Genomic DNA, 11,607 nt, shown 5'->3' on the forward strand with positions numbered 1-11,607 from the left:
CTCCAGTATAGCTTTCTGGTGTAGTTTGTTGACAGGGTGCTGTCAATCTTCCGTAGGTGGCCGCCTCTGTTGGATGACCTCCATTCCTGCCCCCACCGATCGAGGATATTACCGCGGATGCATGTATATTATATAAAGGGAGCTACATCGGGCGAATGATCTAATATTATTTATAATCCTAAGCACAACTAGGTTACAACATCGTCGACGCTACTTGACTACATATAAAAAAAGTCTCTATTTCGATGCAAAACGAGGGCTGGGTACATCTGAGGATATTTCTTCAAAAGAAGGCAGCAGTACAGTGTCCCTTTCGGTTGGCACTCGTAGCTTGAAGCCCTCGCTAGATAAGTCACCAATATTTTGAGAGAATTCGCGCTGTCTTATGATAAGACCGAGTCACTGACACGGATAATCGTTCTTTCACAAGCCTGGCAGCATCATATCCCACCGAGGATCATATATTCACGTGACACACATACAGCCAACGCGTGCAGCAGAAAGGTCTAATTGCCTCAATAGCAAGAGTGCCCCAGCGAAGACACATACAGCTCCCTGAATTTGGAATCTTGGGATAGTAGAGTCTTTGGTGTATCGTATTCAACGACCTCGCCTCTCTGAAGGACAGCGACACGATCAAAAAGATCGATGTTGCCAAATCGATGCACAATGGCAATGACAGTACGGTTGGGGAACTCCTCTTGTATTACTCTCTGCATGATAATTTCAGTAGTTGTATCGACGCTAGACAATCCACAGTAATTAGCAACAACAAACTTGAACTGAACGTTCTAAAGAAATTTGTGGAAGCGGAGTACTTACGAACTTGTCACTTCATCTAGAATAACAATCTGACTGTCATTCGTCAATGCTCGTGCCAGTGCGAATAAGTGCTTCTCCCCGGCTGACCAACTCGTGGGCTGGAGATCCGCACTCAGACCGCCAGCATAGGAGATTTTCTCCCACAGTCCGGCCTTCCGCAAGGCAGTCTCAATCAATACATTTGATGCAGTCGCAGTGGGATCCAGGTTATACGCTACGGTCCCGGGGATGAAGAATGGATCCTGCGGGGTGACATTGATTCTCGAGCGGATATCACCGGGTCGTAAGCTTTGCAGGTCGCGGCCATCAATAGAGATACTCCCTGATCGGACCTCTATCATTTGAAGCAGTGCCAGAATGAGGGATGTCTTGCCGCTCCCGGATGGCCCGCAGATTGCAATCTTTTCGCTCGGTTTTATTGTGAGGTTGACATTTGTGAGGGCTGGGGGAGTGTTCGAGCTGCAGGTGGTTTTTTGTTGTTAGTTCTTTCAATCGACAGTCGGTGTGACTAGGCTGGGGAGGGGCTAGCAAACCTGTAACAAGCAGTTACTTGATGAAAGACAACAGCTCCCCGGCTGGGCCAGTCATGAACAGACTGAAGGGTCTCTGTCGCCCCCTGACGAAGCTCAGTCGGAGTTGTGTCTCGAAATCGTTGTACACGTGTGACTGCGCCGATAGAGGTTTCAACTTGTGTCCATGATGTGATTGCCTGTGCTAACGCGTCATTGAAGGTGAGAACAATGTTCAAGGCGACACCGATCTCTCCGGGACTGAATTTGTCATGCAAGCATGTGGTGATAGAGACGATAACTACCGCCATGACAGCCACCAGCAGATCAAGGATGAATGCTAGCCATTGTTGGATGGACAGAAGCATGTAATATGTCCGTTGTGTATTGTTGATATGCTCATCGCATGTTTGTTGAAATTGGCTCTGCCAATGATATGCCTTGATCGTCGAAATTCCCGCGATCGTTTCGGTGAAGTGCGTGTAGAGGGGTGACTTTGCCTCAATTTCAAGCAGTCGCACCTGTCTTGATGTTCGTAAGTAGTACCGTTGGACGAACCAAATGACGGCCAAAAGGAGAGGCATTGTCAGAGCGAAGTATTTGCCGACTACACAGAGAAGTATCGCTTTGATGAGGCAGAGTGAGGCCGCTAACGGCGGGTTGGTCTCGATTAGAGGAAGGCAGCTTTGATGGTAAAGGCAAGAATGGGCCGCATACCTCCAGTGAATCCGATTGCAAACATTGGAAGCTTCATATCAATGAGATCCATGTCCTGACTGAACCGATTGGCTGTGACGCCACTGTCTGTCTTGTGGAAGAAGCTGTATGGGGCGTTCAAGGTTGTTTTCAAGAGATCCGAGTGCAATGCTTGGGCTGTATTATTTATGATACCGATGATGAGCAGACTGTCTTCGAGTTTCAGCGCGGGATATCGGTACAACTTTGAATTGGAAATACTCACTAGCAACCAATGATGTAAAAGCTTACATTCAAAAACACAAGAGCGGCGTAAACGCCCAAATAATATCCTGGGTTTGAATTTGGCCGTTTACCATTCGCTTCAGACCACCACTGAATCCAAATCGCTAAATCACATAAGACTCATATCATTTGTCAATAAGCGAGAAATTTAACTTACTGACGAAGTTGCTGAAGAAAGCACTGACTAGACAGCAGAATAGAAAAAAGGCAGTTTTCCATCGGCCTGCTCGACTGATATAGTACCGGTAAGTACTCCAGGTACTATCTCGCCTCGAAAGATCTTCTCCAAAACCTGCTGGGTTTGCCGGGGCTGATTCTTTGAGCGTGGACTCAGTCATTGGGGGTATACCTTCGATCATTTCACCACTTTTGTTTCTTATAAGTTCCATGGCCTCAAGGTTGTCCGAAGGATATCTCTCGGCAATTTCCGGCACACGCAATATCACGTCCTCGTAGGATCCCTTGGCAATAACTGACCCTCCTTGGAGAACAATCACATGGTCGGCGAACGGGGGTACTGTAATCGAGTCATTAGGCAAGCCGCAGAGAGAAAACAATTTCAGCTCAGGTTAGGAGATCATACGAGCACGAGAAGTCAGTATGACCGAAATACCTGCTTGTCGACAATAGCCATTTTCCCCCAACAGGTTACTTTGAGCAAGCTGTATGTTCTTCGAATCCAAGCCACTCCAGACATCATCCAGTATGAGAACCGGTAGCCTGGAATAGATAGCTCGAGCAAGAGCCTAGGCATGCTTGGTCAGTTATTGCATGGTCCTCCGTTAAGCCATCTTTAACTAGCATTGTAGACTTACGACTCGCTTCTTCTGTCCCCCACTCAGCGCAATCCCGTTATTTCCGACCAAGTGCAGATCGCCGGCCGGAAACGATTGAAGATCGTGGCTGAGAGCAGCCATCGAAAGACAGAAAGTATACCAGTCCTTCTCATACTGGCCGTTCACACCGATGATGTTGGTTCTGATAGTATCGTTGAGAATCCAGGGTGTTTCAGCACAGTATCCGACCGCGGGAGCCGGCAAATGAGGGTTACATTTTGCGACGATAGTGTCATTCAAGATTGTCTCCACTAGCGTCGTTTTCCCTGAACCAGAAGGGCCAACTATCACGGTTATTCCCTTATTGGTGGTAAGGTTAAGGTTCCGGAAGATTGGGCCAGAGTCCAGCGACCAGGCGATGTTCACTGTTTTCGTTGACGGTGAAATACTATCATCGGAATGAGGCTCCTTCGGCGCCACGGAGCAATCGGATGCTTTGAGTGAGACTACTTCATCAGAATGAGGCCACGTTTGCCCCTTTGTCTGACTGCCTGGTACTGTGCCTTGATCAGAATCGGAAAGATAGGCATCTATTCTGTCCAGACATCCCAAGCACTGCGCAAACTGGGGCAGCGATTGGATAAACGATAGGAGACGGCCGGTTAGGATAGAAATCAGAGATAAGGATGTAAAAGCCCGGGTGCTAAGGAGTGAGCTCTCTCGCGTCACTAAGGCGACCACCGTGTAGACGGTGAATGTCGCGTAAGGGGCAAAGTCTGCTGGCAGATTCGCTATAATTCCCTTTTTGTCAGTCTTGTGTCATTTGAACGCTAAGTGTATGCACTCACAAAGAGTGACAGTACATATCAGCAGCTTGCGAAAGCCCTCCGATGTCTTCAACTCCGCTTCTCTCAGATTGGAAACCGTTGTATAAAGCGCCTCATCCAGCCCAAGCATTTTTATCGCCTTCATATTCTCGAGCATTTTAAGAGTCATTGCCATACGCCGTTGGACTCGGACGACCCAGTCTTTTTGTGCGGGGACAATGTGCCTGGAGACGGGTACGATCCCTAGCATGCATACTTTGTTTCGTGGAAATAAATTAGCGTACAGTTTATAGCAAGTAGAAGACCACGGCATGCACAAACCTACGGAGATGGCAATTGGTACCACACATGTCAAACCGACCTCTCGCTCTAACAGGTAAGCAGCTAAAGCAATTTCAATAACAGATATCCAGCAGCCATGGAATGATTGCAAGCTACTACATATACGCTCCGTGTCAGTTCCCATGAGCGTGACCGCCTGCAAGTCACCGAGTTTGTACTTGTGTAATTCCGTGGTGCGCTGGTAGATGACAGACATGAGACCCGCTCGTGTCATGCTCATGACACGATTGACCAGTCGCCCGTAAACTGCCTTTGAAATCTGTGGTAAACAGATTAGAGTGAGTCTGACAAATCACCTTTAGTGATTGTCGGTCGGACTTACAGCCATCCCTAGATATACCAGTATAAAAGCTCCGACGAGGGCCCTCCTATATTCCTTGACAGGTGGCGAGGATCCTTGCCCAGAAAGATCAATCGCAGCCTTGATGAGAAAGGGCTGACAGATTGTGAAGCCACCGAGAACCAGACGTGGCGGGATACATGCGGAGATATCCCAGGCATAAGCAAGAAAGACCGCTTTCAAAAGCCGATAGCGAGGTCGGCACTGACTCCAAGCCTCTTGTAGCCGAAGACGGGCTCTATGGCCCTGGAGCGGATGGTCTACAGGGGAAATCTCTTCAGCCTGGAGGTTGCGGGAATAGCCCTGTCGCAAGGTGGGCAATACCCAGACAAAAAGACTACGTCCCCAGAATCCAAAAGCCTCCTCCTGAGAATACTTTGACTTGAGGGAGCTCGACCGGCAGATTCCTCTCCCGCATGATTCTAGTAGAGCGACCAAGACAGTCAAAATGTAGTTTGCTGTCCATAGATTCCGCGGAATATCAACATGAGGACTAAGCCAGAGTGAGCGTAGTCGTGGCAGGTAGGTGATCACTAGGATGGTATAATATATCTCAAGGAGGGAGGATGTCTGCAAGGAGCGTTGTGAGCCTAGAACGGATACCAGTACTGCTCCTACTGTGGCGGTGGTGCTTATGGCCCCTGCAGCGGAGGATATTGTGGTGTGCAATGATTTATTTCGATTGCCAACGATAGTATACACAATGTGCAGAAAGCACAATGTACATAGACAGAACTAAGAAAAGAAGTCAGCAATTGAATCACTGTCTTTTGGTCGGCGCTCACAATTTTGAAAGCCACCAACTTGTAAGAGAGCCTTTGCACTGGGTGTTGGGAAAGTCGCCATATTCGGCCTGGCAAGAATAGAACGAAGATTATGGCAGGTAGAAGAATAAAAATTGCATCTTCAAACAAAAAGGTGAAGTCAAAGTCTCGACAATTGACATTGACCCGTGGACCGAATCGATCATCGCTCCTTGGTAGACAATCGGATCTCGTAGTTCGTGCATACATAGCCGGTTAGTCCAGTCGGGTCTAACCACTCAGTCCGTCCGTATCAGTTGAACGGGACTGATCTATCAGTATTTATCAAGGTTGTGAAAGGTATGCAATTAGTTGTGGGCCGACCAAGTGGCGAGAAGTATTCCACCCCTTCACCTAGCGGGAGCAAAGCATTGATGGAATATATCTTGTGGTATGGTTGGCCGGGCAATTTGGAATAAAAGCCATGAGCCGCATGCCAAGCCAATAAATAGGTACAGCGCATTACTGCGCGACGATCATAGGATCTGCGTAATGCAAGGGTTGACTCTCATCACACGAGCTCTACGTAGACGAATAGGGGCCATAGAATCGATGGGATAATGTGATGCCCATTCACTAGTGTCAGGAATAGAACAGGTGTAGACAAACCTTGAGGCATATAAAACCTGTATGAGATACTGGAGCCTCCATTTCCAGCATCAACGATCACTCTTCATCGAACAAAAAATGTGTTCATCACCACTGATTCGAAAAGTCATCATCATCGGTGCTGGCGGCCATCTTGGCCCGCATTTAGTGTCGGCTTTTGATACGGACCCTCACTTCCAGGTTTCCATCTTAAGCCGTGCTTCCTCAGACTGCAGTCGATTCCCATCCCATATTCCATCCTACTGTGTCGGAGAAAACTATGACACAAGCGAGTCCGAACTTGTCGAATTACTCAGGGGTCAAGACGCGATCATTAGCGCGATCGCTGCACAAGCTGTGCAGCAGCAGAAGACGATCATCAACGCTGCGCTCAAGGCTGGGGTGAAGTACTTTGTGCCATCGGAGTTCGGACATGATACACGGAATGAGCAGCTGGCGCAGCTACTTCCCCCGTTTCTTGTCACGCAGAAAAGACAGATTGTAGAGTACCTCCAGAGCAAGGAGGTTGAAGGGTTGAAGTGGACCGCTTTTGTGACTGGACCCTTCTTCGAGATGTAAGTGGTTTTCCCCTCGAGAATGGGTACTCTTTCCATCTTTGTTTCCTGCCCAAAATAAAAAATGAGGAAGCGAGGCGCTTACGCCCGTTGTTCGCAGCGCTGTTCCCCATTTTCTTGGATTCGACTTCCGGAGCAGGCACGCAACAATCCTGGACGGTCATGAAAATCACCACTGGTCTACGACAACTCTCAGCACTACCGCTCTGGCGGTCAAAAATGCTCTGTTGGAACCCATCAAGGCCACGAACACATATTTGTTCATTGAGTCCTTCAATGTCTCACAGAATGGTATTCTGAGCGCACTGGGACGTTTGACGGGAAGGTGGGACGAAAGCTACCAAAATGCTGAAGAGGAGAAACGGCGGGCACTGGAGGAATTATCGCAAGGAAACTTCAGTGGTCTCCCAACACTCATGCGCTATGTTACTTGTGTCGAAGGGTGTGGCGGGGATTACATGAATTATGAAGCAAGTGCGAACGGCTTACTTTCCTTGCCGGAGGAACGGCTAGAAAGTGCTTTGCAGAAATTGTTGGAATGAGAGAGACTGCTTGAGTTTATACATTAACAAGTGTGAGTGCAAGTCCCACCAACGCGTAAAGTAAACTGCCCAATATCCACACCAGCCCAGCTGCTACCCCACCCATTCTTAACCCAGAGCTAAAAGCTTTCGTGAAGCACAGAGTGCCCAAGGTACCTCCCACCATCTGCACAATCTCGATCGCGGAGTAGAGTCTCGCGGTTTCTTCCCGTTTAACCGAAGCCGTGATGAGGGATCGTAAGGCTAGGGCAAATCCCGCTCCAATGGCATGCAAGCATATGCTAGGAATCAATAATATGACTGATGGAGAGAGACCAACGCCAAGTGACCCCAGGGTGAGAGCAAAATCACTGAAACGCGCAACCTGAAGGTCTCTCCTTGGTAGGGGCAGAAAATGCAGAACTTTCGAGAGAGATGGGAGTAGAAAAATAAATACAGGAATGGTGATCGCTATGTGGAGGGAAGTCAGCAGATTAGCTCGTGACAGCGTCCAACCAAAGCGTGTCGAAATATACTGAGTCAAGAACGAAGAGGAGCTCTGCGCGAACTGGACTGCAGCAAAGGAGAATAGGAGTAGAAGAAGATTGCGGTCCAAGATGAAAAGGAAAGGATGGATGAGACGTGCGATCTTCCTCTGCACAATAGAATATGTGGATTCTGACTTCCAAGGGGTTTCGCAGGATAATGGTGGCTCATCCGAGCACGATCGTGCCATTTCCGCTGTCTTCACCCTGCTCATGGTCTCAGGAAGAGAAAGCGCACAACCTAATCCGATTGTGACAGTCCCACAACCGAGTAGCAAAGGTATCCAAGGGTTCAGTGTCATTAATTCGGAGCTAATTACACTGGCGAGAAAGCTCGCAATCTGGCTGGCAAGTCCGACTCGAAAGAATAGTCTTGCACGTTGCTGATCTGTAGTGAGATCAGCCAACATTGTCCAAATTACGACGAGGGCGACTGAGGGTCCTCCGCCTATGGTCCAGCTGAGAGCTGCGAGCCAGATAGCGCGGAGAGGCAGAACATCAGAGAACCACAGGACGGAATTGGTGATGATTGCGTTGAGCAAAAATCCAGGAATAGTGAGTCGGATGGCTCGCCGGCGACCATATCTATCTGCCAATATCCCGTACGGAATAGCACAAATGGCACCTGCGGCAATGTTAACATCAACGTTGTACTTCCAGACCAAGATTGACAGACATAATAAGGCCTCGAGCAAGTCAGAATACCCTTTCACCGTGGCTACTTCCGTTTGCACCGCTGATATCTTGCACAGGTGTTCTGGAAGATGACCCGGCGCTGGCAGCCGAGCTGGGTCGTGTTGACGCCAGTAGTTATCGCATGCGATGGTCTCGATCAGTCGCACCATGGGGCCTGGGATCATCTGTCCACCAATTTCAAAGGCTAACAATATCATGATCAGTGTAATTAAAAGGCGGAAACGGGTGCGCGGGGACAGCTCCGAGTCCGAGTCACCACAACATTCCGATTGACCCGGCACAGGCAGGTCACTGGGCTGCCGTGAGAGGAACGAGGTATTTTCGTCATCGCCCCGATGGCTAAACTCTGGCGGCGAGCCTGGTATGCTCATGGTTGATAATATGAAGGAAGCGCCGGAGGAAAAGAGGGAAGTGCTAGATTGACTGACCAGCCAGTGCAGGGTTTCCTCCGGGCGGGAGGTGTTCCTTGTATCGACATTCGAGAGGCGATCACAAACAAAGCCAGAAGATGAGCGGTGACCACATTCCTCCAGCCTCTTACGAATCTGGTCGATGACGATCCTTGCCTACACTGGCGTCAATTTTACCGCCTGATCACTCTGTGCATGAGTCCTCTGTTGTGTGATAGATTAGCCCATTCTTGCATACAAATCCATACTGTATCGGCTTGCTGTGACAAAAATCTACCTTGGAAGCGCCCCACCACTATGGACTACTACTGTACTTCCCGCTGTGTTGGGACAACCCTCCACTATCAGAACACCTGGATAGTCAAAAATAATGCTGTTTGTTACTGTTTATCCGACGAGAATAAGCAACAATGTAAATAGCGCACTTTATAAATCTTGTACCCCAGACAGTGCAGGTGCATGTAGTCCAGTAAGTTGTCTACCTTGAGTGACCAACCTGGTTCGTAAGTAGGAAAACAACACATCCTTCAATATATGCGTACGATTTCGGTGAGGAAGAAGCCCTGCAGCCAGTCCTCAGTAATGTCGGTATAGATGTCGCGTGAGGTAGCGTTAGGCAACGTGAGGCAACCTCAATAAAACTACTCCCTTTAATGGGAATCTGCAAGCAGGAAGTACATATGACCGTGTCCTACTATTACGTGGACCTGTAATGTTGAGATCCTTGCAGAAGAAAAGCCATATATAGCGGCGTCGTAAAAGTCTGTGACCCTCCTAGCTGACCGCGATTTTCTGCCACATATTTCGCTGCACCAAAACTTCCAATAGTTAAATATAATAAAACTGTATCAATGACTAATATTTGGTAAACCAGCACAAGGCATATTGGTGGGGTTGACGGTAAAAGTATTGTATATAACGCGATATGCGACAGCCGTACGCGTTTAGGGGGATTAGTGGACTATAATAATGGAAGGCGGTGCTACTACCGGTCAACAGGGGGGGTCACAGACTTTCGCGCGCCACTGTAGCATTTCGATACTATTGACACACAGAATCGCCCGCGCGCATTCTCCTTTCCTTTCGTAGAGCGATCGTTAACCCGAGCTATCTTTGGGCTTGTTTCCACTGACGGAATCAATTTCCCTCACGCCGATGGTTATGATGCATATGTGGATCATCAAGCCCCTCCCCTTCCTGCTCATGATGTTCGCCTAATTTGATACCAAGTTCGTAGTCCTGTTTCTTCCAAGGCGCCGGCCACACAAAAGCATCTGTAGGAACAGGCATTGCATCGAATTTGTCTGGGTCAACGGCATTTTCACGTTGCCAGTCTACCAGCGCACTAAAGTCGCGACATTTTCGATTCACACTGAAGTCTGGCCACGGAGCCTGACGGTCTTCTACCCAGTCCAGTGTCAAGACCTCAGTATTGGCATTGCATTGGAGATTTTGAAGTAAAATATCGGTGCAATGGCCAAGATGAATCCACCACATCTTGTCTTTCACGTCTAACTCGGGCTCATAGCCAGGGTAGTCCTCAAAAGCAGCTTTGCGTAGAAGGTTCAGGCAATGGATTTGCTATATATTCCCCAGGTCAGTCAATGTCAAATACAGCTTTCTGTCCGCTGTTGCAGAAAAATTAAAGATCTTACATGCATCACATCGAGCTGGACCATGTACGCATCATCTCCCATGCCCCAGTATTCATCATTGAAGCGAGCAACTGTCCTGGGGTCTTTGCCCAGCTTAATGATCTGCTCCCGAGTGACAACATGTGTCAAGACTTTTTCATATTGTGCCCAAGCTACGTCGTTATCAGCACTGGGCTCTTCACGAGCAACCGATACCTCTGGTAACGCAAAAAGCGTCCCGTTCAGCGTTGTAGTATATCGTGGAATCTCTATGTCATCGAGGATCGGTGCTATAATGCGCAATAACCTCGTTAATTTGGAGAAGTACTTTTTTCTAGGAAGGGGAGACTTACACCACCATGAAATTGGCCTGAGAACGGCATTCTTCTCGTTGCTCGGGAGGCTCCTCGTAGCAGTGAAGACAAGGAAGATGGTAATGCTCAGTATGATCACGTTCGCAATCGTCAAGCAGATCCAGGCTCTTGGAAGAGCCGACTTTCGTGCAAGCCTCCCCTTTGTTAACAGTTCCTCTGACTCAACATCTTCCTCATTGCCATAATGACTGTCAGTTTCGAGGGCATGGAACTCAGTTTCCCGTTGGAAGTACTGCCAAAATTCTGAGAGGCCCATTTTGTTTGCGAGCGGCGTTGTGAAGAGCCAAAGGAAAATGACACCAATAGAGAGCATCAAGCTCAAGTGTCGGAGGGATTGCTACGATGATGACTACCGATTAGTGTCTACCCTTCCAAAAAATAGTTGACGGTGCTTCCCTCCGCTCCTCGCATAGAAGATCAAGGTGGCGTAGCTGAACCCAGAAGTGTTGGAATATGCAGGGCATGTGTGAGCAAGGCACATATCACGCAAAAACAGTCACAAATCACTAGTCTATGTGATATCAGGATGTAATCTGTTGTGTAACTCTGGACGAGTGTATCAACCCCCATATTTAGTTAGTCTAGCGTTGCTGGGGACTTGCATACAATAATGACCAAGTATTTTAGCTATTTTAAGGAAAGGATCTGCATGAGGATCAGTGGATATACTCGTCAAACTACCTGGCTAGACACTTGCAGAGTGCGCAATTCCCATTGTTGCTTATTATTGTATGATCAACAGTGAGAACAAGCATGCTATATGTGTCTCTGGAGTAGTATCTAGTTTCTCTGATAGTAGATGTTTTCTTCCAATACTCGGCGGGGGGTCTGACCCGTGGCGGCGTGCTTCGTAGCAGTGTATAT

The 11,607-nt window shown here is 48.3% G+C and overlaps 4 protein-coding genes across 4 annotated transcripts; 1 reads left to right on the forward strand and 3 right to left on the reverse strand.

The window, feature by feature from the left end:
• Positions 1–257: 257 nt before the first annotated feature.
• On the reverse strand, positions 258–5,443 carry N7473_003051 (uncharacterized protein; the record flags this gene model as incomplete). The annotated part of the gene is made up of 11 exons (XM_057148991.1): positions 258–744; positions 823–1,281; positions 1,356–1,980; positions 2,049–2,236; positions 2,293–2,416; positions 2,470–2,829; positions 2,896–3,058; positions 3,128–3,879; positions 3,937–4,516; positions 4,580–5,332; positions 5,402–5,443. The coding sequence occupies 11 exons, from the start codon at positions 5,441–5,443 to the stop codon at positions 516–518; spliced, it is 4,275 nt and encodes a 1,424-aa protein (XP_057012645.1). The 3' UTR covers positions 258–515.
• A 559-nt stretch (positions 5,444–6,002) lies between these two features.
• On the forward strand, positions 6,003–7,774 carry N7473_003052 (isoflavone reductase family protein). The gene is made up of 2 exons (XM_057148992.1): positions 6,003–6,563; positions 6,664–7,774. The coding sequence occupies exons 1-2, from the start codon at positions 6,031–6,033 to the stop codon at positions 7,103–7,105; spliced, it is 975 nt and encodes a 324-aa protein (XP_057012646.1). The 5' UTR covers positions 6,003–6,030; the 3' UTR covers positions 7,106–7,774.
• A 171-nt stretch (positions 7,775–7,945) lies between these two features.
• On the reverse strand, positions 7,946–8,696 carry N7473_003053 (MFS transporter; the record flags this gene model as incomplete). The annotated part of the gene is made up of 2 exons (XM_057148993.1): positions 7,946–8,017; positions 8,052–8,696. 2 exons carry the CDS (start codon positions 8,694–8,696, stop codon positions 7,946–7,948), a joined length of 717 nt encoding a protein of 238 aa, XP_057012647.1.
• Positions 8,697–9,872: 1,176 nt separating this feature from the next.
• Positions 9,873–10,999, reverse strand: N7473_003054 (oxidase ustYa family protein; the record flags this gene model as incomplete). The annotated part of the gene is made up of 3 exons (XM_057148994.1): positions 9,873–10,316; positions 10,391–10,659; positions 10,723–10,999. 3 exons carry the CDS (start codon positions 10,997–10,999, stop codon positions 9,873–9,875), a joined length of 990 nt encoding a protein of 329 aa, XP_057012648.1.
• Between the last annotated feature and the right edge of the window lie 608 nt (positions 11,000–11,607).

The sequence above is a fragment of the Penicillium subrubescens genome, assembly GCF_028828155.1.
Source record: "Penicillium subrubescens strain IBT 31985 chromosome Unknown utg000002l_segment0_segment0, whole genome shotgun sequence".
Taxonomy (NCBI): Eukaryota; Fungi; Ascomycota; class Eurotiomycetes; order Eurotiales; family Aspergillaceae; genus Penicillium; species Penicillium subrubescens.